This window comes from Anomaloglossus baeobatrachus, chromosome 10 (assembly GCF_048569485.1).
Source record: "Anomaloglossus baeobatrachus isolate aAnoBae1 chromosome 10, aAnoBae1.hap1, whole genome shotgun sequence".
NCBI classification, from domain to species: domain Eukaryota; kingdom Metazoa; phylum Chordata; class Amphibia; order Anura; family Aromobatidae; genus Anomaloglossus; species Anomaloglossus baeobatrachus.
Genome location: NC_134362.1, coordinates 18,069,882 through 18,095,918, shown reverse-complemented (window position 1 = coordinate 18,095,918; position 26,037 = coordinate 18,069,882). Strand labels below are relative to the sequence as shown.

The 26,037-nt window shown below is 45.3% G+C and overlaps 1 protein-coding gene across 1 annotated transcript in view; it reads right to left on the bottom strand.

Annotated features, from left to right (window-relative positions):
* Positions 1-26,037, bottom strand: part of EHF (ETS homologous factor) — an 89,668-nt gene that overhangs the window by 14,872 nt on the left and 48,759 nt on the right. Inside the window, exons 2-6 of the mRNA XM_075326848.1 lie at positions 19,418-19,517; positions 8,346-8,582; positions 4,101-4,160; positions 3,022-3,081; positions 2,184-2,252 (exon numbers count right to left, since the gene is read on the bottom strand). Of these exons, the coding sequence (XP_075182963.1) occupies positions 2,184-2,252; positions 3,022-3,081; positions 4,101-4,160; positions 8,346-8,582; positions 19,418-19,514 (523 nt within the window). The 5' untranslated portion in view covers positions 19,515-19,517. The remainder of the gene's footprint in view (positions 1-2,183; positions 2,253-3,021; positions 3,082-4,100; positions 4,161-8,345; positions 8,583-19,417; positions 19,518-26,037) is intronic.

Sequence of the window (26,037 nt, the reverse complement as noted above, 5' to 3'; positions counted from 1 at the left end):
ATGCTCAAAGGCCCGTCATTGGCAACACGCTCAAAGGCCCCTCATTGGCAACATGCTCAAAGGCCCCTCATTGGCAACATGCTCAAAGGCCCCTCATTGGCAACATGCTCAAAGGTCCATCATTGGCAACATGCTCAAAGGCCCCTAATTGGCAACATGCTCAAAGGCCCATCATTGGCAACATGCTCAAAGGTCCATCATTGCCAACATGCTCAAAGGCCCATCATTGGCAACATGCTCAAAGGTCCCTCTTTGGCAACATGCTCAAAGGTCCCTCATTGGCAACATGCTCAAAGGTCCCTCATTGGCAACATGCTCAAAGGCCCATCATTGGCAACATGCTCAAAGGCCCCTAATTGGCAACATGCTCAAAGGCTCACCATTGGCAACATGCTCAAAGGACAATCATTGGCAACATGCTCAAAGGCCCATCATTGGCAACATACTCAAAGGCCCCTCATTGGCAACATGCTCAAAGGCCCCTCATTAGCAACATGCTCAAAGGCCCATCATTGGCAACATGCTCAAAGGCCCATCATTGGCAACATGCTCAAAGGCTCATCATTGGCAACATGCTCAAAGGACAATCATTGGCAACATGCTCAAAGGACAATCATTGGCAACATGCTCAAAGGCCCGTCATTGGCAACATGCTCAAAGGCCCGTCATTGGCAACACGCTCAAAGGCCCCTCATTGGCAACATGCTCAAAGGCCCCTCATTGGCAACATGCTCAAAGGCCCCTCATTGGCAACATGCTCAAAGGTCCCTCATTGGCAACATGCTCAAAGGTCCCTCATTGGCAACATGCTCAAAGGGTCATCATTGGCAACATGCTCAAAGGCCCATCATTGGCAACATGCTCAAAGGTCCATCATTGGCAACATACTCAAAGGTCCCTCATTGGCAACATGCTCAAAGGTCCCTCATTGGCAACATGCTCAAAGGCCCATCATTGGCAACATGCTCAAAGGTCCCTCATTGGCAACATGCTCAAAGGTCCCTCATTGGCAACATGCTCAAAGGCCCATCATTGGCAACATGCTGAAAGGGTCATCATTGGCAACATGCTCAAAGGTCCCTCATTGGCAACATGCTCAAAGGTCCATCATTGGCAACATGCTCAAAGGTCCATCATTGGCAACATGCTCAAAGGTCCCTCATTGGCAACATGCTCAAAGGGTCATCATTGGCAACATGCTCAAAGGTCCCTCATTGGCGACATGCTCAAAGGTCCCTCATTGGCAACATGCTCAAAGGTCCCTCATTAGCAACATGCTCAAAGGCCCCTCATTGGCAACATACTCAAAGGCCCATCATTGGCAACATGCTCAAAGGCCCATCATTGGCAACATGCTCAAAGGCCCATCATTGGCACCATACTCAAAGGCCCCCTCATTGGCAACATGCTCGAAGGCCCATCATTGCCAAATGTGGCACATGCTAGTGGCGAACATGGATGGAGTCTAATGCGGGCGTCATACGTTACGATTGATCATGAGATTGCACGAGCGATCGCACCCGCCCCTGTCGTTTGTGCGTCACGGGCAATTAGTTGCCCGTGTCGCACAAAGTCGTTAAACCCCCGTCACACGCACTTACCAGCTGAGCGACGTCGCTGTGGCCGGCGAACATCCTCTTCCTGAAGGGGGTGGGACGTTCGGCGTCACAGCAACGTCACACAGTGGCCGGTCAATAGAAGCGGAGGGGCGGAGATGAGTGGGACGTAACATCCCGCCCACCTCCTTCGCTCCGCATAGCCGGCGGGAGCCGCGGGACGCAGGTAAGCTGTGTTCATCATTCCCAGGGTGTCACAAGGAGCGGTGTTTGCTACCCTGGGTACGATGAACAACCGGCGCAAAGAAGAATAAACGATTTTTTAAAAATGAGCGACGTGTCAACGATACATGATTTGTAACCGATTTGCGAACGTTCAGAGTCACTCGTAGGTGTGACATGAAACGACGTCGCAAACGATGCCGGATGTGCGTCACGAAAACCGTGACCTCGACGACATATCGCACGATAGATCGTCTCGAGAGACATCAAAAAGATGAAGGCAAAAGAAAAGAATAAGAAGATGGATGAAGACACCAGAAAATCTCAAGCAGGAGACAAGATGTTGTGGATAACCACTATACTCATTGTGCCAGAAGCCCACCATATCAGATAATATAATGGTACCTGTATTGTAGTGATTGGCTGCAGCGGTGGACAGCTGATTCCGGCTGAAGACTTTACCATCATAAAAGTCTATAAGACATAAGTCCAATCCTGGCATCACAAGGTGTAAAGATAATACTGAACAATGGAAATTATATTATATGAAGGTCAGGGCATTGCAGCTTACAGTAGGTATCCATGGTTACGACCACTAATAAAGGCACAGTTAGTTGCTTGTGGTCGAAACTATGGATACTTAAGCTGCAATGCCCTGCACATGAGGTAAGAGACATGTCTATATCAGGAGAACTATACTACATTTCTAATTGGAGGTATTTGCTGATATTCTTATTATTACACCTACTCCATATTGAGAGATGGGAATACTCCTTTATCTGATCATTGGGGGTTATGAGTCTAACCCCTACCGATCTGGCCTATTCTTAGACATCTCCTTTAAAGGGGTTGTCACCTACTGTTACATTGATGGCCCCATCAATGTCTGATCGGCCGGGGTCTGACACCCCGCACCCCCGTCGATCAGCTATTCTTGGTCATAGCCGTGGCAGCCGGAATTGCTCAGTTCCGGAGCTGCCCTGTCTTCTGATAGCGGCCGTGACCGGGTACTGCGTATGGCCTCCTATTGATTTGATTGGGATGCGGATGTGCAGTACCCAACAGTGTAGTTCCAGAACTGAGGATTTCCAGCTGCCGGGACCGAGAACAGCTGATCGGCAGGGGTGCAGGGTGTCGGACCCCGGCCGAACAGACATTGATGACCTATACTAAGGATAGTCTATCAATGTAGAAGTAGTGGACAAACCCTTTAACGCCATGTAGGCTCAAAATGCAAACTTACCATCATAGCTGCTTTCAAATAAAAATGCATCTTCCTTCCATGGAGTGATGGGACCGGGATCTAGGAGAGACAACACATTGACTTTATCAATGGTCATTCAATCATTGTTACGACGACAGCGGCATTTATTCTCAGTAAATAATTTTTTTTATAAAAAAAAATCATTAGTCATTATGGGTAATGGAGGAATCACTGAGGGATCAGGATACACTGTCATTCTGAGTATAGTGAGGCCATACATCTGGCATGTAATACCACATTTGTCCTTTAGTGGCCGCTGCAGTTAATATGCATGGTTAATGGAAGCCACTCTTGATCACAGCAGGCGATCATGTGATTTCAGTGGTGTCATGATTTGTCTGTGCAGAGCATCTTGCACACTAGGAGATGCTCTGCTGTGCTTTCCTGGTCTACTGAGATGTGACACGATTCCATTGTGCAGAGCATACACATGTACACATTAGGAGATGCTCTGCTGTGCTTTCCTGAGCTACTGAGCTAGAAGGTTGATTGACAGCGCAGGCTTCCATGTAGGTTCTGGAAGGTTCTAATTGCTCAGTTGTTCCATCTTCCTGGTAATTGCTCTTTTCTTTACTGAGTATTCTCTCCAAGAACCTTGCCAGTTGTACATTTTGGTTCTGTAGTTGTGCTATTGGCCTGAGTTTCTGCATGTGTTCTGATCTTTGTTTTTTGATTGTTGTTTGACTCCTCTCTGCCCGATCCCTGTTCCTGTTGTGACCTCCTGGCTTTTGACCTCGGACCGTTACCTGACCACGTCTCAGTTTTCTCCCTGAATCTATTACGTACCCTCCTGGAATTCTGACCCCTGGATTGTGACCTGACTACGCTTCTGTGTACTCTGTTACCAGACCCCGGCTTGCCTGACTACTTTTCCGTCTGTACTATCGGTAAGTAGTGACTTGCATTACAGAGGCCAATCGATAGATCCTGATGAGACATTCCATTAATGATCTACTTTTCTTGGCCCATTGTTAACAATGATCAGTTTTCCTATAGTCGCCTTTACTTCCTCAGAAGAGCTTGCAAATTTATGTTAATGTGATAAATATTAATTATACCTGTTTGCTCTGTTTTAATTACGACATTGAGGGACTGGAGAACTTGGCTTCCATATTGACCTAGAAGATAGGAAAGAGGTCAGAGCCACATTTACATCAATGATTGGATTATTCTTGGTGTCAGTGACTATTATCAGAATAGGGAAATGAATGTGGGTCCCCGAGCCCAGAAATGCCCTGGTTTTCTCTACAGAGGGCCGGGTGGCCCTTTATGAGTACCCCTGATATGTGAATGGCGGCCGTACGTCCCCAAAAGCCGTATACTGATATAAATCACCGGTCGTGGTGGAAATTTCCGACGTGTTCTGTCATCTTGTATTTGTTATCTCACATTAAGTGAAGGAGGAAGTTTTACAAAACAAAGTAGGTAAGATGTGGAAGAATAAGGAAATGCAAAATATCCAGACATTAACCCCCTATGGACCAATCTCATTTAGGCACAAAAGATGGATATAGTATTTATGGGGCCACATTCCAACAACAACATGGAACAACAATTATGTGGCTCTGACGTTTCGGAGTCGGGTCATAATTTTCAATAAATCTATTCTGGGGCGTCTATAAATTATTCATTATCTTTAAACAAATTTTTTAGTATAGAGTAAAAAAAACAATTTTCTAATCGTTTATGCTGTTCAACATGTAATTTACATAAAGTCTTAATTGTATTTATACAGGTTGATCTTATGGGATGTGGTGATACTATACAACTTTGTTATTACAGGTTACATTATATTGGAATATGAAAGAAAATTGCACAAATTAAATAAAAATTGATTTTTTTTGCTTTTAATTAGGCCATTAATAGGCCCTTAGGTGTCAAAGAAGTCCATCTGAATAACCCCTTAGATGCCACAGTCACTCTTGGCCGCAGCATCTAAAGCAGTATTTCCCAAAATCCAGTCCTCATGGCTCCCAACAGGTCATGTTTTCAGGATTTCCTTAGCATTGAACAGGTGATGGAATTATTCTCAAGGCACCACCTGTGCAATATTAAGGAAATCCTGAAAACATGACCTGTTGGGGTCTGTGAGGACCGGAGTTTGGGAAACACTGATCGAAAGGATTTAATTGTCCAAGACCAGAGTTTTCTCTGATGTCGGAATTAGTGATGAGCCACCTTTACCATGCTCGAGTGCTCGGTACTCAAGACTACAGTGGAACCTTGGTTTAAGAGTAACTTGGTTTGAGAGCGTTTTGCAAGACTAGCAAAGCGTTATAAAAATGTGTAACTTGGTTTAAGAGCAATGCTTTGCAATAAGAGCAAATACTCACTATGCACACTTTCTCTTGCGTCCTTTCACCACGCTTTGACCCACTGTGGAGGTAACTTTCTGTACATACAGTCATATGAAAAACTTTCGGCACCCCTGTTAATGTTAACCTTTTTTCTTTATAACAATTTGGGTTTTTGCTATTTCAGTTTCATATATCTAATAACTGATGGACTGAGTAATATTTCTGGATTGAAATGAGGTTTATTGTACTAACAGAAAATATGCAATCCGCATTTAAACAAAATTTGACCGGTGCAAAAGTATGGGCACCCTTATCAATTTCTTGATTTGAACACTCCTAACTACTTTTTACTGACTTACTAAAGCACTATATTGGTTTTGTAACCTCATTGAGCTTTGCACTTCATAGGCAGGTGTATCCAATCATTAGAAAAGGTATTTAAGGTGGCCACTTGCAAGTTGTTCTCCTATTTGAATCTCCTATGAAGAGTGGCATCATGGGCTCCTCAAAACAACTCTCAAATGATCTGAAAACAAAGATTATTCAACATAGTTGTTCAGGGGAAGGTACAAAAAGTTGTCTCAGAGATTTAAACTGTCAGTTTCCACTGTGAGGAACATAGTAAGGAAATGGAAGAACACAGGTACAGTTCTTGTTAAGCCCAGAAGTGGCAGGCCAAGAAAAATATCAGAAAGGCAGAGAAGAAGAATGGTGAGAACAGTCAAGGACAATCCACAGACCACCTCCAAAGACCTGCGGCATCATCTTGCTGCAGATGGTGTCAATGTGCATCGGTCAACAATACAGCGCACGTTGCACAAGGAGAAGCTGTATGGGAGAGTGATGCGAAAGAAGCCGTTTCTGCAAGCACGCCACAAACAGAGTCGCCTGAGGTATGCAAAAGCACATTTGGACAAGCCAGTTACATTTTGGAAGAAGGTCTTGTGGACTGATGAAACAAAGATTGAGTTGTTTGGTCATACAAAAAGGAGTTATGCATGTAGGCAAAAAAACACGGCATCCAAGAAAAGCACTTGCTACCCACAGTAAAATTTGGTGGAGGTTCCATCATGCTTTGGGGCTGTGTGGCCAATGCCGGCACCGGGAATCTTGTTAAAGTTGAGGGTCGCATGGATTCAACTCAGTATCAGCAGATTCTTGACAATAATGTGCAAGAATCAGTGACGAAGTTGAAGTTACGCAGGGGATGGATATTTCAGCAAGACAATGATCCAAAACACCGCTCCAAATCTACTCAGGCATTCATGCAGAGGAACAATTACCATGTTCTGGAATGGCCATCCCAGTCCCCAGACCTGAATATCATTGACATCTGTGGGATGATGTGAAGCGGCTGTCCATGCTCGGAGACCATCAAACTTAACTGAACTGGAATTGTTTTGTAAACAGGAATGGTCAAATCTACCTTCATCCAGGATCCAGGAACTCATTAAAAGCTACAGGAAGCGATTAGAGGCTGTGATTTTTGCAAAAGGAGGATCTACAAAATATTAATGTCACTTTTATATTGAGGTGCCCATACTTTTGCACTGGTCAAATTTTGTTTAAATGCGGATTGCACATTTTCTGTTAGTACAATAAACCTCATTTCAATCCAGAAATATTCCTCAGTCCATCAGTTATTAGATATATGACACTGAAATAGCAAAAACCAAAATTGTTATAAAGAAAAGAGGTTAACATTAATAGGGGCGCCCAAACTTTTTCATATGACTGTATGTACTGTATACAGTATTCTGTTGTACAGTACAGTATATACTATATAGCATGTCTATTAATTTGCATTTGTGGATATAGCATTGCACTTTCTTTCTGCAAACCAGTACAGCACATTGCTTATACTGTAATCTGCTTGTGCAATATTTATACCCCACATTTGTTTAGTTCTGCCCTTATTTTGGGGAGAATAGATTTGGGGGGTGTTTTTTTTGTGTATTGTACTAAAGATTGTCATATTTATACACCATTTTTCTCTATAGTACACCTCCTGCACACCAACAATTCTATTGTAAGCTAACGTGCAGTTTAATCTGTTTATTATGTTTTTACTGTACTGTATTTTCTATTAGTGTACTGTAATTATGTTATATGAATACAGTACATTATTTTATATTATTGTAATACATTTATAGAAATACAGTAGATATTTTTGGGCTGTGGAACAAATTATCTGCATTTCAATTATTTCCTATGGGAAAATTCGCTTTGATATAAGAGTAACTTGGTTTAAGAGCACACACCCGGAACGAATTATGCTCGTAATCCAAGGTTCCACTGTATTTATATTATTAGTTCTATTTAATGTTTTAGCGCAATTAAATGGTCACTTAGCCATTAATTCTTTCCATTTCTTGACCATTTGGGCTGGAGTACCTCATTCCTTCCGCATAGCGGCCGGGAGGCAGGTAAGGAGAGGTTCCTCGCTCCTGCAGTGTCACACGGAGCGATGTGTGCTGCCGCAGGAACGAGGAACAACTTCGTTACTGCTGCAGCAGCGATATTTGAGAATGGACCCCCATGTCACCGATGAGCGATTTTGCACGTTTTTGCAACGATGCAAAATTGCTCATAGGTGTCACACGCAACGGCACCGCTAATGCGGCCGGATGTGCGTCACCAATTCCGTGACCCCTACGAGTTCGCATTAGCGATGTCGCAGCGTGTAAAGCCCACTTTAGCCAAAAGGAGAAATAAAGTATTCGGTGTCGTAATAACAGGAATGATAACTGGACATTGTGTCCAAACTGAGCCATTAGGTGCCAACTGGACACATTGGACCTAGAGGGTTTGAGCCACTGTAAGTTGGGCAGCAAATGCTCGATAACATTTTAGGAAATGGGTTAATAGACCAGAAAGCCCCTGACGTAAGGCACCAAGCATTGGGAAGTGAAGGACTGGACACTAAAGTAGTAGAGGTCAGGGCTGACGTTGGGGCCTTGGGCGATGTGTGCCGCCACCCCTCATATTTACAGTATGGAGTCTCACCATGCCACTTGAGATTTTGCACATTACTGTACAAGATGTGTCCGACCCCGCCGGCGGCTTGTGTGAAGTCCTGCAGGGTCATACAGCACAGACGTTCCCCGGTGATGTCAAACTCCTGGAAAGGGATACAACTGGCGTCCAACTGGTTGCTCTCCACGAACTGCTGCAGCCATTCCCAGACCTGAAACTTGGTCCAGTACTGAGGGTGTATGTCATGCCACGGACCCGAGAAGAATCCTGCAGACACACAAGGCACGGGACAAGTCACGCTCCGCACAGGTACACACAACTGTTGGCAAAGGTTGGAAAGTTTATAGAAGCAGCTGGCACCGTAAAAATGGAAAACATTTCACTTTGTTTGTGAAGGGAGTATAAGTTTATTAATTGCTTCCTGCCGGATAGGCATTGTCTGTTCCTCATCAGAAGTTTTTCCAATTGCTAATTAGAATAGAATTACTTGGTAATAGGTTTGCATTGTTAACACTTAAAGCGCACCAATCACCAGGATTTTCCTATATAACCTAAAGCCAGTGCTATACTGACACTATCCTGATGATTCTATACATACAGTGCTATACTGGCACTATCAGGCTGATTCTATACATACAGTGCTATACTGGCACTATCAGGCTGATTCTATACATACAGTGCTATACTGGCACTATCAGGCTGATTCTATACATACAGTGCTATACTGACACTATCCTGATGATTCTATACATACAGTGCTATACTGGCACTATCAGGCTGATTCTATACATACAGTGCTATACTGGCGCTATCAGGCTGATTCTATACATACAGTGCTATACTGGCGCTATCAGGCTGATTCTATACATACAGTGCTATACTGGCGCTATCAGGCTGATTCTATACATACAGTGCTATACTGGCGCTATCAGGCTGATTCTATACATACAGTGCTATACTGGCACTATCAGGCTGATTCTATACATACAGTGCTATACTGGCACTATCATGCTGATTCTATACATACAGTGCTATACTGGCATTATCAGGCTGATTCTATACATACAGTGCTATACTGGCACTATCAGGCTGATTCTATACATACAGTACTATACTGGCACTATCAGGCTGATTCTATACATACAGTGCTATACTGGCACTATCAGGCTGATTCTATACATACAGTGCTATACTGGCACTATCAGGCTGATTCTATACATACAGTACTATACTGGCACTATCAGGCTGATTCTATACATACAGTGCTATACTGGCACTATCAGGCTGATTCTATACATACAGTGCTATACTGGCACTATCAGGCTGATTCTATACATACAGTGCTATACTGGCGCTATCAGGCTGATTCTATACATACAGTGCTATACTGGCACTATCAGGCTGATTCTATACATACAGTGCTATACTGGCACTATCAGGCTGATTCTATACATACAGTACTATACTGGCACTATCAGGCTGATTCTATACATACAGTGCTATACTGGCACTATCAGGCTGATTCTATACATACAGTGCTATACTGGCACTATCAGGCTGATTCTATACATACAGTACTATACTGGCACTATCAGGCTGATTCTATACATACAGTGCTATACTGGCACTATCAGGCTGATTCTATACATACAGTGCTATACTGGCACTATCAGGCTGATTCTATACATACAGTGCTATACTGGCACTATCAGGCTGATTCTATACATACAGTGCTATACTGGCACTATCAGGCTGATTCTATACATACAGTGCTATACTGGCACTATCAGGCTGATTCTATACATACAGTGCTATACTGGCACTATCAGCTGATTCTATACATACAGTGCTATACTGGCACTATCAGCTGATTCTATACATACAGTGCTATACTGGCACTATCAGACTGATTCTATACATACAGTGCTATACTGGCACTATCAGGCTGATTCTATACATGCAGTGCTATACTGGCACTATCAGCTGATTCTATACATACAGTGCTATACTGGCGCTATCAGGCTGATTCTATACATACAGTGCTATACTGGCACTATCAGGCTGATTCTATACATACAGTGCTATACTGGCACTATCAGGCTGATTCTATACATACAGTGCTATACTGGCACTATCAGCTGATTCTATACATACAGTGCTATACTGGCACTATCAGGCTGATTCTATGCATACAGTGCTATACTGGCACTATGAGGCTGATTCTATACATACAGTGCTATACTGGCACTATCAGGCTGAGTCTATACATACAGTGCTATACTGGCACTATCAGGCTGATTCTATACATACAGGGCTATACTGGCACTATCAGGCTGATTCTATACATACAGTACTATACTGGCACTATCAGGCTGATTCTATACATACAGTGCTATACTGGCACTATCAGGCTGATTCTATACATACAGTGCTATACTGGCACTATCAGCTGATTCTATACATACAGTGCTATACTGGCACTATCAGCTGATTCTATACATACAGTGCTATACTGGCACTATCAGGCTGATTCTATACATACAGTGCTATACTGGCACTATCAGGCTGATTCTATACATACAGTGCTATACTGGCACTATCAGCTGATTATATACATACAGTGCTATACTGGCGCTATCAGGCTGATTCTATACATACAGTGCTATACTGGCACTATCAGGCTGATTCTATACATACAGTGCTATACTGGCACTATCAGGCTGATTCTATACATACAGTGCTATACTGGCACTATCAGCTGATTCTATACATACAGTGCTATACTGGCACTATCAGGCTGATTCTATACATACAGTGCTATACTGGCACTATCAGCTGATTCTATACATACAGTGCTATACTGGCACTATCAGGCTGATTCTATACATACAGTGCTATACTGGCACTATCAGCTGATTCTATACATACAGTGCTATACTGGCACTATCAGGCTGATTCTATGCATACAGTGCTATACTGGCACTATGAGGCTGATTCTCTACATACAGTGCTATACTGGCACTATCAGACTGATTCTATACTTACCTTTCCTTTAGTTGTCAGCTAGGATGTATAGGTTTTGAAAAGACACGCAAGTAAAGTTTGTAAAATGAGCAGCTTTTTGAGTGACAGCAGCTGAAGATCAGCTGATAGCTGGGGTGGGTATTCATAGTGATTCCCGCCCCTCTGCCTGTCCACCTTTCCCCTGTTATTTATGCTAATTCTATTAGAGAATCATTTTACTAAGTGGCTAGAAGGACCTGTGCTGATTTCATACCCATGGGACCATTAAGGGCGGGGTCTCAGTTAACATAGCTGATTCCAGGAGAAAACATATAAGCCCCACCCCTTCTGGTCACATGGGTATGACATCAGCACAGGTCCTTCCGTCTTATGGCCATAACACCATAACATAACACCAACTAAAAACTTCACTTTTTTGTACAGGATGCAGCCAGGCCCCTTTCTGTTACGCCTTGCATATTAGAGTTCTGTCCCTGTATGATGTGCAGTGGCGTACGGCTTGGCAGCCCGCCTGATCTAATAGTATGGGCGTCACCTAATAGGCTGCGGGCTTGTGACTGTGTATCTACATGTGTGAACAGCGCTCTATGCAAGCCATCAGTGTGCAGTTTGAAGTTTTACCATCCAGCAATCGCCCCCTCCATGTTTGGAAGTGTGTGTGTGATTTGCTCCTCATGCACCTGTGATGCCTCCACCTCGTGGGGGCTTAGCTGTATCCTGCTGGAGTAGTAGTTTTTGGCCTAGGTAATGCACAGCTGCAGTTCCATCTTTGCTGTTAGTAATGATATTTATTCCTTTTTTGTTGCTTTTTTTTATACTATTGATTTATGGAAGCAAAAAATAAAATAAAATGAAGGTTACTCTTTAACAACAAACAATGTTTAGTAACACACTCAAAGGTCAAATCTTTGTAAGATATTCAATTCATATTTTTAACATAGAAATCTGTTGATGTTTGGAAACTGTCAGTAAGCAGGCTGGCTGCTGTTGATGGATCTTAGTATGAATTTGCATCATTATAAGCACTGCTTATGTAAATATCTCAGGGAGGGGCATCCATAAAATCATAGCCCTGGGGTGCCCATTGGAATCAGTCTCATGTGACTATGCATGATGGGCCATCCATAAAATCATAGCCCAGGGGTGCCCATTGGAATCAGTCTCATGTGACTATGCATGGTGGGCCATCCATAAAATCATAGCCCTGGGGTGCCCATTGGAATCAGTCTCATGTGACTATGCATGATGGGCCATCCATAAAATCATAGCCCAGGGGTGCCCATTGGAATCAGTCTCATGTGACTATGCATGGTGGGCCATCCATAAAATCATAGCCCTGGGGTGCCCATTAGAATCAGTCTCATGTAACTATCCAGGGTTGGCCATCCATAAAATCATAGCCCAGGGGTCCCATTGGAAACAGTCCCATAGAAAATGAATGGAGTGATAGTGAACTTTATTGACCCCCAACTCCATTCCCACGGCAGACATGGCCCTTTTGTTTTGGCATTTGGTAGGGGTCCCAAGAACTAGGCCCCCATCAATCTATAAGTTATCAGTTTTTAACACAAAATTGGTAAAAACCCTTTATAATCTGGATGCCCCTTTAATAAAGACACACAAGCAGATCCATAACAGTAGTGTGAACTAATGACACTTTCCAAATGCAATTTTTCTGATCATTAAAAATATGTGTGCCCTGTATATTAAATTGTGAGCCCAATGAATTATTTTTGGGTTTGTTTCTTTAAGTCATTTTCTTTTTCTACCTTATGGTATTAGTTAATTCTCCAAAATGGCACACGCAGGTTCATGAATTTTGTGCAATGGCAAAAATGTTGTTTATTTTTGTCTTTTACCTCTTTTGAGACTTTTTTAAGGGGAATCAGTCACCAGGTTTTTTCCACCTTATCTGACAGCAGCATACTGTAGGGGCAGTGATCCTGATTCCAGTGATGTGTCACTTACTGGGCTGCTTAGTGTAGTTTTGATAAAATAACAGTTTAATCAGCAGGAGATTATCATTACAGGACTACTTGGTCTCTGCAGATAGTCCAGCATATTCATCAGCTCTCTATAACTGCTAGATTTGCAGCAGAGAAAACATTGACTTTATCAAAATGACAGCAAGCAGCTCAGTAAGTGACACATCGCAGGAATCATGGTCTCTGTCTCTACATTATGCTCTCGGATGGGGGAGCAAAAACCTGGTGACAAGTTAAAACAAAAATTTACATGTCGCCAAATTCCCTCAAGAATTTCAAACTTACATAAAATCACTGTATGGTGGGACTGCAGAGCATTTGCGGCCACATTTTTGCACATTATTGAAAAATTGCAATTGATAAATTAACCGAAAACATATGGAAACTCCAAACAAAGTCCACAATGGCGAAGAGAAAAAAGAAACAGGTGCACGTGTGAAGCCCCACAAACGCTGTGTCGGTGCATTACCTTCAGGGACTCCACGTAGCTGGATCTGGTCACAGGTAGGAGATCTTCTGTTTTTGATCGTGACGCCACTCTCAGTATTTGCGGTCAGAGGGGACCGCCACTGCAGGTTAGAGGACGCCTGGGGCTGATGGTGGGTGCAGTCGGGTGTAGTAGCCTCCTGAGAGTGAGGCAAGCCCCAGGGCCCTTTGTAAAGCTGTAGTACCACAAGTCGCAGAATGACCACACACAGGCAGAGTGTCTTTCAGGGTTTTTACTCACTTCAGGTGGCAGGGTGAGTAACCCGGGCGTAGCTGGGATGAACCAGGTGGGAACCAGGTATCCTTCCGGCTGACTGTATGAGGGTGACTACAAACTCGCCTTCCTTAGCCCTTGGTGGTTTGGGGTGACCCCGACTTTGAGTCCCTATGGGGGTCACCCAGGGAAGATGCTCCAAGCCTCTCTCCCCTTCTTGTTTTGCCGTGTGCTTGTTCCCCGGGCCAGGCCACTCCAGCCTCTTGCCTCCTGTGACCTATGGGCCCTACTTGCGGTTACGTGGCTGCGGCTTTTGGTTGTTGTGGTGTGGGCTGTAAGAGCCCCACACCGGCAGGTTTAGCAGGGAAAGGTGAATCTATCCTCGCTTCGGGATCTGCCGCCCGGTTGGGCCTGGTGCTCTCTAGAAGTCTCCTTACTTCCCACTCCGTGCACTCTCTAGCTGAAGCTGGCTTTCAGGCAGCACTCCTAGTTGACCGTTCTCCCCCGTCTGTAGCCACTGCGCGGGCGCTGTTAGACAGCATCAGCCCCACAGGTCTGCTCCTCACTGAGCCCTATGGAGTTCTCTGCTCTAACTGACTCACTGCTCCTCCTCTCCTGTTCTTGCCTACGCCACCTAGCAACCAGACTCTCCACCACACCCCTTGAGAGGAGATGGAGGCTTTTAACCCCCTACCACTATTCCAGTGGAGGTATAGGCTTTGCCCCCTCCTGGGATCCCCAGGGGTCCTCTCATGGGTACATGTGTGAGACCTGATCACTATGCGCCTGTGTTCCACACCCCTGTCAGCCTTCTGGATTACCTGTATTGTACTGTCCCCAGCATGGGTGCAGTACTCAGTGGTGCCTGACCAGGTCAGGGGCGCCACATTCCCCCTTAGTTATCACCAGCACGTCCTCGGGCTGCAAGACAACATTTTAAAATGCATAAAACATTAAAACATGTAAAACATTTAAAAGCACCAGGTATCAGACATCACCACCCTCCACCCACAAGTCCGTTAACCCACCCAAAACCCTCTCAGGAGGCAGGTCACCGGTCCTGTTGGTAACCAGGTCTGGGCCATCCGTTTCTCCAGACCTTTCCTCCAATCTTCCTCTCCCGTTGGCCGCGACTTCAGCCACTTCTGGCAGGATGTAGAGGCGGCTTTCATGGGCTGGTGGTTTCAGGGTATACCTGGCCTGGTGGATCCGCGCCGTCAGCCTCTTCTGGCAGGATGCAGAGGCGGCCTCCACAGTTGGTGCTGACCAGGTACCCTCTTTGTGGTGGTGAGCCAAGGCCCCATAAACAGGCGTGCTCTCTGGTCGCAGGTGAGCCAAGCCCCTAAACAGGCTGGCCCTGGTGGTGGTGCCACTGGTGTAACTATTTACACTGCGAGAGTTTGTGGCTATAGCAAGTTCATAGCCTTAAAGTTTATTTCTCACAATAGTTTTTGTGGGCACATGCTTAAACAATAACGTTGCAAACTTTTCAACTTGTCAAAACTTTAACTTCTGTACTTCTTTTCTGTACTTTACTTTACTCCTCTTTTTCACTAGGGCGAGGGCACGTTGGGCACTGGCACCTGTGACTTTCTTGCTCTTTGTCTCTGTCTTCATCTGTGGTTGCCTCATCTATAGGTTCTGTGTCTTTCCTTTCTTGGTCTGCATCTGATTCCTTTTCTGTATCTGTTTCTTTATCTCTGTCTTGTCTTTCTTGTCTTTCTTGTCTTTCTTGTCTTTCTTGTCTTTCTTGTCTTTCTTGTGGCATGGGATGGCTGTAGGGTTTGCTGGTACGTAAGGCTACATCAAGTGCGTACAATCCCCTTTCACCTTGGTGCATGGTAAACTGTACCGAATCTCCCATTTTCAGATTTCTGCCAGGGTGTCCTCTAGGCAGGTGGGCTTGAACATCTCTCCGATTTACGAATATGCCCTCTTTTATTCCCTTCACGACAATGAAGCCGTATCCGCTTTTCAGGTTGAAGTCTTCTACTATTCCTCTGTAAAGGGGTCCTCTAGCCTGGGCTTCGGACCTTCTTAGGCACCTTTTCTCCTGCAGGTCTCTGGCTGTGACCTCCCTCTGCTCTGGAGACTGTGGTGTTGGAGGACGCTTTGTTCTGCTGCGCCTTGTCTTGCGGGCTGGGTTCTGCGAGGTGCAGCTTACAAGCTCCCAGGTGAGGCTTTGGGGCAGATCTTCATCTGCTGACGGTGTCAAGTCTTCCTCCTCCCAGCGGGAATAGGGCAGCATCTCCGGCTCTGGGTAGGGGTCTGCTGCGGTTGGCGTCGGAGTCAGCTCCTCAGCTTCCTGGCCTCCTCTCCCCCTTAGTTCTTCGCTGCACTCCTTTGGTGGCAGTGCTGGGGATGGGCTCTCTTCAGCTGGTCTGGGCGGTGGACTCTCTGGTGTAGCTGCTGCAGGAGTTAGCAGGAGACTCTTTGGGGTATGCGGAGGGGGTATGTACTGGCTCACCAACCATTGTGGAAATTTGGCCTCCAGGTCAGCCTTCATCTGCCAATATGCAGGGTCTTCACCCACCGTGGGCTGCCGATCAGGGACCTCTGTGGACCGGGGAGCGGTGTCTGCTCTGGCCTTACAGGCCGGGGTAAATGCTGAGGTAGTCTTTTCTTGGCGGGCCGCGCCTGGCATGGCGGCGGCCTGGTCTTGGCGGGCCGCGCCCTGTATGGCGGCGGCCTGGTCTTGGCGGGCCGCGCCCGGGATGGCGGCGGCCTGGTCTTGGCGGGCCGCGCCTGGCATGGCGGCGGCCTGGATCAGTGTCGCTGTTGCAGGGGGCTCTGTGCAGGCTGGGCTGGACGTCGCTGCAGCAGTCTGGGCTTGGCGGGCCGCGCCCTGTATGGCGGCGGCCTGGTCTTGGCGGGCCGCGCCCAGGATGGCGGCGGCCTGGTCCTGGCGGGCCGGGCAGGGCATCGCTGCAGGGACTGGGTCTTGGTGGGCCGAGCAGGGCATCGCTGCAGCCGCTGGGGCTTGGAGGGCCGCACCTGGCGTGGCTGCGGCCTGCTTCAGCGTCGCCGCACCGGACGCCTCTTCAGGGACCGCGGACGGGGCAGCAGGGGTCGGGGCACTTGCGCGGGCTGGGGCATCATTCGACTCACCCGTTGTTGGTAGCACTGGGGTCTGCGTCGTCGCCGTCCCGCCTGACACCCGGCGCGCAGCTCTCCCTTCATAGGCCCGAACCGCCGCGGTCATCTCCTGCAGTTCCATCCGTTCCTCCCGAATCTGCTCCACGACCCGGGTCTCCAGCCGGTTGCAAAACTGGGCCAGCTCTCGGTACCACCAGGCAGCGGAGCCTGGTTCTGGGTTCCTGCGGTCAGACGCCATTTCTTCTGCGCCGTCTTCTGCACGGTCTCCCAGCAGTGGACTCTTCGCTGCCTCCTGTAACAAGCTGTCCAGTTTCTGCTCTGCCTCTTTCAGCAGCTCCTCTCCCAGCAGCAGGCTTCTGGCTCCCTTTCTTTCCCGCCGTCTCTCGACGCTTCCACTCTCATAGCTGGCAAGGTCAGAACTCCGCAGGGGATCTCTGGGTAGCCACACCTCTTCGTGGGCGGTAACTTCTTCCAGCGCGGGCTGCTGTTGTTTTTCAGCGCGCTTTTCATGGTGGCAATATGGCGGCGCTTCCAATTTTTCAAGCGGACCGCCCAGGCACATGGTCACCTGTCTGAACAGGTCTAGTCCTTATCCTGTTCGTGACGCCAGATGTGAAGCCCCACAAACGCTGTGTCGGTGCATTACCTTCAGGGACTCCACGTAGCTGGATCTGGTCACAGGTAGGAGATCTTCTGTTTTTGATCGTGACGCCACTCTCAGTATTTGCGGTCAGAGGGGACCGCCACTGCAGGTTAGAGGACGCCTGGGGCTGATGGTGGGTGCAGTCGGGTGTAGTAGCCTCCTGAGAGTGAGGCAAGCCCCAGGGCCCTTTGTAAAGCTGTAGTACCACAAGTCGCAGAATGACCACACACAGGCAGAGTGTCTTTCAGGGTTTTTACTCACTTCAGGTGGCAGGGTGAGTAACCCGGGCGTAGCTGGGATGAACCAGGTGGGAACCAGGTATCCTTCCGGCTGACTGTATGAGGGTGACTACAAACTCGCCTTCCTTAGCCCTTGGTGGTTTGGGGTGACCCCGACTTTGAGTCCCTATGGGGGTCACCCAGGGAAGATGCTCCAAGCCTCTCTCCCCTTCTTGTTTTGCCGTGTGCTTGTTCCCCGGGCCAGGCCACTCCAGCCTCTTGCCTCCTGTGACCTATGGGCCCTACTTGCGGTTACGTGGCTGCGGCTTTTGGTTGTTGTGGTGTGGGCTGTAAGAGCCCCACACCGGCAGGTTTAGCAGGGAAAGGTGAATCTATCCTCGCTTCGGGATCTGCCGCCCGGTTGGGCCTGGTGCTCTCTAGAAGTCTCCTTACTTCCCACTCCGTGCACTCTCTAGCTGAAGCTGGCTTTCAGGCAGCACTCCTAGTTGACCGTTCTCCCCCGTCTGTAGCCACTGCGCGGGCGCTGTTAGACAGCATCAGCCCCACAGGTCTGCTCCTCACTGAGCCCTATGGAGTTCTCTGCTCTAACTGACTCACTGCTCCTCCTCTCCTGTTCTTGCCTACGCCACCTAGCAACCAGACTCTCTTACCACACCCCTTGAGAGGAGATGGAGGCTTTTAACCCCCTACCACTATTCCAGTGGAGGTATAGGCTTTGCCCCCTCCTGGGATCCCCAGGGGTCCTCTCATGGGTACATGTGTGAGACCTGATCACTATGCGCCTGTGTTCCACACCCCTGTCAGCCTTCTGGATTACCTGTATTGTACTGTCCCCAGCATGGGTGCAGTACTCAGTGGTGCCTGACCAGGTCAGGGGCGCCACACACGCATAAAATAGAATTAAAAAAGGCGCAAAGTAATGGAAGAATTTGGAAGAAATAAAACAGGGTAAAAATAAAACTAGACAAAAAATAGGCAAAAATGTAATGATGAATGGAGCCCTTTATCGTCATTTGGGATCTCCTGCACTCCTGATGTAGTCTGTGGTTATCCATATATTGTAAAACTACAACTTCCAGCATGCTCTGACACCCACAAACCGGGAATTATAGTTTTAAAGCTGTGGGTTGCAATAATTTGCTAATCAAATTCATGATGCCCCTTTAATAAAGAATAGATCCGTTAACAGCAGCTTGAAGACACTTTGCAAATTCAATTTTTTGACCATTATAAAAAAACTGTGCATTTTTTACATACTATATTGGATTTTAGTTCAGTATTTTTAGCCTCTTGAATATTGCTTGTGGAGAACTACAACTTCCAGCATGCCCCAAAGCCTGGTGGCGTCATAGTTCCCAAATAACTCTGGAGCCTCAATCTGCAGATCGTTGGCCTTGAGGACAGGCGTATCTTACCATCACATGTGGGGTAGGGAGCAGCCCAGGCCGGCTGATGGGAGTGTGAGTTGGCACTTGGATTAATATTCATAATGTTGCTTCCTTGTAAAATCATGATCTGTGAATAAAATAGAAGGAATAGTAGATGATTATGGAAATATATTCTAAAAAAAACACCTAAAAAAATGTACATCCTTGAATGTTTTTTACCACTGCAATACCAGACACGACCTATGTACAGGAGTGGCGCTGTTGCAGTTAAATAAAATGCATACAATATACCGTATATCTTTTTATCTCACACTTTCTAATTATAGATGCTTGTAAATGAATAAAACCCTTTCACTTTCACCAGCAGAGTTCATGGGTCACTATACGCCCGGCGTTGCACAAACAGCATTGATAGTAAGTCACGCGCATCAGTTTACAGCTGGTAAATAAGCAGCAATTGTGATTTGTGGGGTAGAAAATATGCAATAACATTCCTGCAAGGTAACTGCTAGCCTTGGGGAGAAACGGAAAAAAATGACACATAGCGCTCAATACTGCCAGGCTCCTGCTGCAGGGCATGCTGGGAGATGTAGTTTTGCAACAATTTAGGGCCCACTGCCTTTTACTATGATCAGTTACGGGTAGGGTCATGGTTGCCCCTCGCTAGGTGCCGTCTGCCTTTAAGAAAAGCAAATGTGGCACAAAATTTCAAAAAGTTACAATTTTTAGTGCAAAAAAAAAGTTGTAGGCCAAAATGTGTCACTTTTTTCAGTCTGGAGTCTTGATAGATTCCCACCAATCTAATCATGTAAGCAGTGGTGTAGCTAAAGGTGGTGCTGACGTTCCAGTTCCACCCAGGCCCTCGTGCTTGAGGGGTCTAAAGTCCTCTCTACCCCCAAATGTGTGATGTCTGACACATACCCTTTACACTCCATGATGTGGGCCGGCATGTGTACAGCAGGCTCAGGATTTGAACCCGCTCCAAACAGGGCAAGTTCCGGCTGCATTGAACAGCCAGCATCTGCCTCTAAGGCTAGTTTCACACTTGCGTTCAGCGCAGTCCGTCACTATGGAGAATAGCGCAGTCCGTTAACGCACTGCGCTATTCTCCATAGACTTGTATGGACGACGCACTGTAACGCAAGTGTCTGCGTTGCATCCGCTGGACGACGCAGCGTCGTTATTTTGACGCTGCGTCGGGCGGATGGAACGCAGCATGTAACGTTTTTCTGCGCTTGGCGGAGTGTCAAAAAAACGCAATCTGCAGGAATCCGTTAGGCGTCCGTTGTTTTTATAATGGACGCCTATGGTGGCGGATTCCGTTAGAATGCGTCACTTGACGGATTCCGTTAACACACCTGACTTTACACAACTGCACATGCTCAGATGTGTAAAGTCAAGGAAAAAAAACTACAACGGATTGCGTTATTTTGTACGATCTGTAGCATGCGTTGTGCCACTATATGCAACGCATCCGTTGCATGCGTCACACAACGCAATGCTACGGATCCCGTTCAACGCAAGTGTGAAACTAGCCTAAGGCAATATGCCCACATTGCAGAAATTTCTGTACCATTTTCTTATCTCTTGGGACGGAAAAACGCAGCAGAAAAAGCGTACGTTTTGATGCATTTTTCATTGCATTTCTGCATGCGTTTTTTTTTCCATTGCTTTCAATGGTGAATAACGCAGCCAAAATGCAGAAAGAATTGACATGCTGCAGATTATTTTCTGCACCAAATCTGCATGGAAGAAATCCTGAACGTGTCCACTACACTTCAGGATTCTCATTTACTTTGCTGGCATCAGCATTTGATGCAGTTTTGTGACTAATCTGCAAGCAAATACATGTGTGCACACAGCCTGACAGCAATGATTAGAGCTTTGCTCTGATCTCGGCTGTTGAGTGAAATGCAGCTGTCAATCACATTTAGGCCGGAGTCACACTTGCGAGTGACTTGCGTGTAACTTGCACGAGTCTCGCATCGCATCACCCAGCATGGCCGCACACTCTTCGGACAGGAACGGGTCAGCTGCATAGAAATGCATGCAGCTGACCAGTTCCTGTCCAGAGATCGGCCATCTTTGTCCTCCTTCTGAATCCGGGGTGTATGACGCGTCCTACGTCATGCACATGCGCCGGAATTGAGGACCTGCGCAGGCACACTACAATAACAATGCTAGCCTGTGGGCATGATGTAGGACGCGTCATGCACCCCAGCTTCAGAAGAAGGAGGACAAAGATGGCTGAAAGAAGAGGTGCCGCACCCGGAGAACGGAGACACCCATTTGACCAGTCTGCACCGTACCGACCGTATAGGTGAGTATTATAAAGTCATTTTTACGTTCTACACAGCGGCCTGGGCTCTTATATACAGCATGTGAGAACGCTGTATATAGGAGCCCACCGGTGGTGGCTGCAGTTTATAGTCGCCAAATCTGCTGACAAGTTACCTTTAAGGGATTAACACAGCAATTAAGGCACGTCATCCAGGCACATGATCTCAAGGTGCCGATGGGCGGCCAGGGAAATTCGGGGCCAGGGCAATCCATGATGGTACTTCTGTGAAGTTCAGCCACTGTTTGGGCTTCATAGGAAACCATGGTGTGTCCTATACTTTGGAATACTATGGTTTTATATAGTACAGGTGGTCAAATAGAAAAAGGATTTGAAAAGACTAAAAGAAAAAAAATGTAATCACTCCAACTTTTATCAGTTAAAAACTAAGAAAAAAAATATTTAAAACAAAAAAAAGGTATTTAGTATCTTCACGTCCATTAAATTTAACCCAAATGGTAAACTTTGTAACGAAAAAAAATTCAAAATGTCATAATGTTAAAACTGCCAGGTTTTGGTCCTCGTTCGTTCCCCCCAAAACTGCAACCAAAGCTGTAAAAATATTGCACATACTTCAGCTTTGCATGCAGAAACAAGCCGTCACGCAGCGCCAGAGATTGAAAAATAAAAAAGTTCTGGGTTACAAAAATGGTGACACAAACTAATTTTTTTTGCAAAGTTTCAAATTCCTTTTATTATTTTTTTTCTAAAATAAAAATAATAATAATAATGGATATTCAGTATTACCATGGATTTGGAGAATCATGGGGCAGGGTCATTTTTATAAATGCCATAAATACATAATTTAAAAAACAATGGCGGAATTGCATTTTTTGTTGGAATTTTTTCCCCGTTTTTCAGTATATAATATGGTAAAATGAATGGCGTCATTCAAAACTACAACACATTTCGCAAAAACAAAAAAAAAAAAATCCTTCATTTTTGCTATGTTGGCATCAAAATTAAAAATGTATGGCTCTTGAACAAAAAAAAAGAAGACACAAAAATGAAAATTAGGTTGTTATGGTGATTATCGCATCCGGGGACATTTATAGCATATCGACAGGATAGCCAGAAATGTCCTCTAGGAGCCATATTATCTCAAGACAGGAATGAAGAGGTGCGCAACTTTCTCTCATTTATTCCTACAGGTGATGGCAACACCAAGGCAGATTCCTAAAAATGCCTGAGCAAAAATTTGTCTTGGTTGCCCACAACAACCAATCACAGCAAGGCTTTCATTTTTTAAAAGCAGAATACAAAATGAAAGCTGCCCTGTGATTGGTTGCTATAGGCAACAAAGACAGGTCTACCTTTAGGCAGTATCTAAGCTAGGCCCGAATGGTTTTACACAGCCCTGCTGCCTTGGAAACTTCATGTAACTTCCTGATTGATCATCTATGGTTGTAAACTGAGCCAGCGAACATTTATATCAATTCTCCCCTGAGTTTACCGACGCTTAAGAGTCACATATTTCACTCCAAGCTGCCGAGCAACATATTTCATGAGCTTCATATAATAGATGCCTGGCCGGCCCCCAGTCACACAATGTTTGCCATGGGGCCTAGTAATGACCCCATAACACAACACACTACAGTCTGTCACATCAATAAGCCTCTTGTTTCTCTGCTAACAACCAATCCACGACAATAATAAAGATCGTTTATCCACCCGAACAGAAAACAATGGCGGGTTTGTTGTCATAGGGAACTTGTTTATGATGATGATGATGACGGATACTGAATACCTGGATTTTATAAGCTTAAGTGAAGGATTGAAATACACAAAAGACACAATAACATGCTAAAATTTATATATACACACACATATACATATATATAATGTACAGTATATATATATATATATATATATAATGCACATACACTACAGTTAAAAAAGTTTAGGGTCACTTTGATATTTCCTTATTTTTGAAAGAAAAGCATACTTTTTCAATGAAGCTAACATTAAATTAAACAGAAATACACTCTATACATTGTTAATGTGGTAAATGACTATTCTAGCTGCAAGCGTCTAGTTTTGAATACAATATCTACATAGATGTATAGAGGCCCATTTCCAACAACCACCACTCCAGTGTTCTAATGGTACATTGTATTTACTAACTGTGTTAGAAGGTTAATGGATGTTTAGAAATCCCTTGAAAACCCTTGTGCAAGTATGTTAGCACAGCTGAAAACAGTTTTGCTGATTAGAGAAGCTATAAAACTGACCTTCCTTTGCGCTAGTTGAGAATCTGGAGCATTACATTCGATGGTTCCATTAAACTCTCAAAATGGCCAGAAAAAGAGAACTTTCATGTGAAACTCGACAGTCTATTCTTGTTCTTAAAAATGAAGAATATTCCAATGCGGGAAATTGCCAAGAATCTGACGATTTCCTACAACGGTGTGTACTACTCCCTTCAGAGGAGAGCACAAACAGGCTGTAAACAGAGTAGAAAGAGAAGTGGGAGGCCGCGCTGCACAACTGAGCAATAAGACAAGTGCATTAGAGTCTCTAGTTTGAGAAATCCACGCCTCACAGGTCCTCAACTGGCAGCTTCATTAAATAGTAACAGCAAAACGCCAGTGTCAACGTCTACAGTGAAGAGGTGACTCCGGGATGCCGGCCTTCAGGGCAGAGTGCCAAAGAAAAAGCCATATCTGAGACTGGCTAAGAAAAGGAAAAGATTAATATGTGCAAAACAACACAGACATTAGACAGAGGAAGTGTTATGGACAGAAGAATCGAAGTTTGAGGTGTTTGGATCACACGGAAGAACATTTGTGAGACACAGAACAACTGAAAAGATGCTGGAAGAGGGCCTGACGCCATCTGTCAAGCATGGTGGAGGTAATGTGATGGTCTGGGGTTGCTTTGGTGCTGGTAAAGTGGGAGATTTGTACAAGGTAAAAGGGATTTTGAATAAGGAAGGCTATCACTCCATTTTGCAACGCCATGCCATACCCTGTGGACAGCGCTTGATTGGAGCCAATATCATCCTACAACAGGACAATGACCCAAAGCACACCTCCAAATTATGCATGAACTATTTAGGGAAGAAGCCGGCAGCTGGTATCTGTATGGATACCCAGCCACCAGATCTCAACCCTATTGAGCTGTTGTGGGAGCAGCAAAAAGTGCCCATCAAGCCAATCCAACTTGTGGGAGGGAGGAAGCATGGGGGGAAATATCTCCAGATACCTCCGCTAATTACCAGCTAGAATGCCAAAGATCTGCAAAGCTGGAATTGCTGCAAAGGAACATTCTGTGCCGAAAGCCAAGTGTGAAGAGAAAGTTATTATTTCATGTAAAAATCATTATTTCTGACCTCGTCACTGTCTGGACGATATTCTCTATTCATTATGCAAGTCATTTATAAATAAAAGTATGATTTTTCATGGAAAAGACAAAATTGTCTGGGTGACCCCCAAACTTTTGAACTATAGTATATATATATGAAACAGATGAAAGTAAAAGTGAAAGTCCTCATCTCCAATACATACGAAGTCTAAATCCGACGCACACCAACCATATGCTGTGTATAATGCCCACATAGCACCCCTATGATTCTCCAGATCAGTGGGGGTCTCACAAGGATGGCGTGTCGCGTAAATATCCTCCATTCAATGGCATTGTTAGCACAGACGATAATGCCCAGTGAACGCCAGTTATACTATACGGTCACTTACGGTACTGTTTGCGCACACTTCACTAGTATAATTAGTTTGATGGCACTATTACTTACTGAGGTCAATATGAGAATGTGGCACTATTACTATTGAGGATTTGGCATTAATATAGTTGGGGCCACTGATTATTCAAGTGAGCAGTACCTGTTCCCAATTATTTGGTGAGGGGGTGCACTTACTTATAGGGCACTATGTGGGCAATATTACTAATTGCAATATGTAGATGCTAGAAGTAATTATTTGCAGGCACTAATTACTGCCAGGGGCAATTGACTGCAAGATTGGCACATTAGGGTTATGAGTAGAATCACATTTTATGTAGTTTAGCTTAAGAAAGTGATGTCTGGAGAGCAAATACTGTGTAGCGTTGTAAATGGAAGAATCAGTCATGGCGGTCTGGGCCAGATGGAGAACAAAGTGAAGAGAACATCTTTAATCGTCCACAGATGAAATTTTGACTGGATCTGATTGTTAAATATTCATTGTCCTTTTCAGCCTGATGCCAGGCAAACAAATAGGATAATTAATGTCCTCTAATGAAAGAGACCATGTCGCCAGATAAACAGCTGCCAGTATTGTTCCCTTATTATATTCCTGGTGCTCTCTTGAGTATTCCA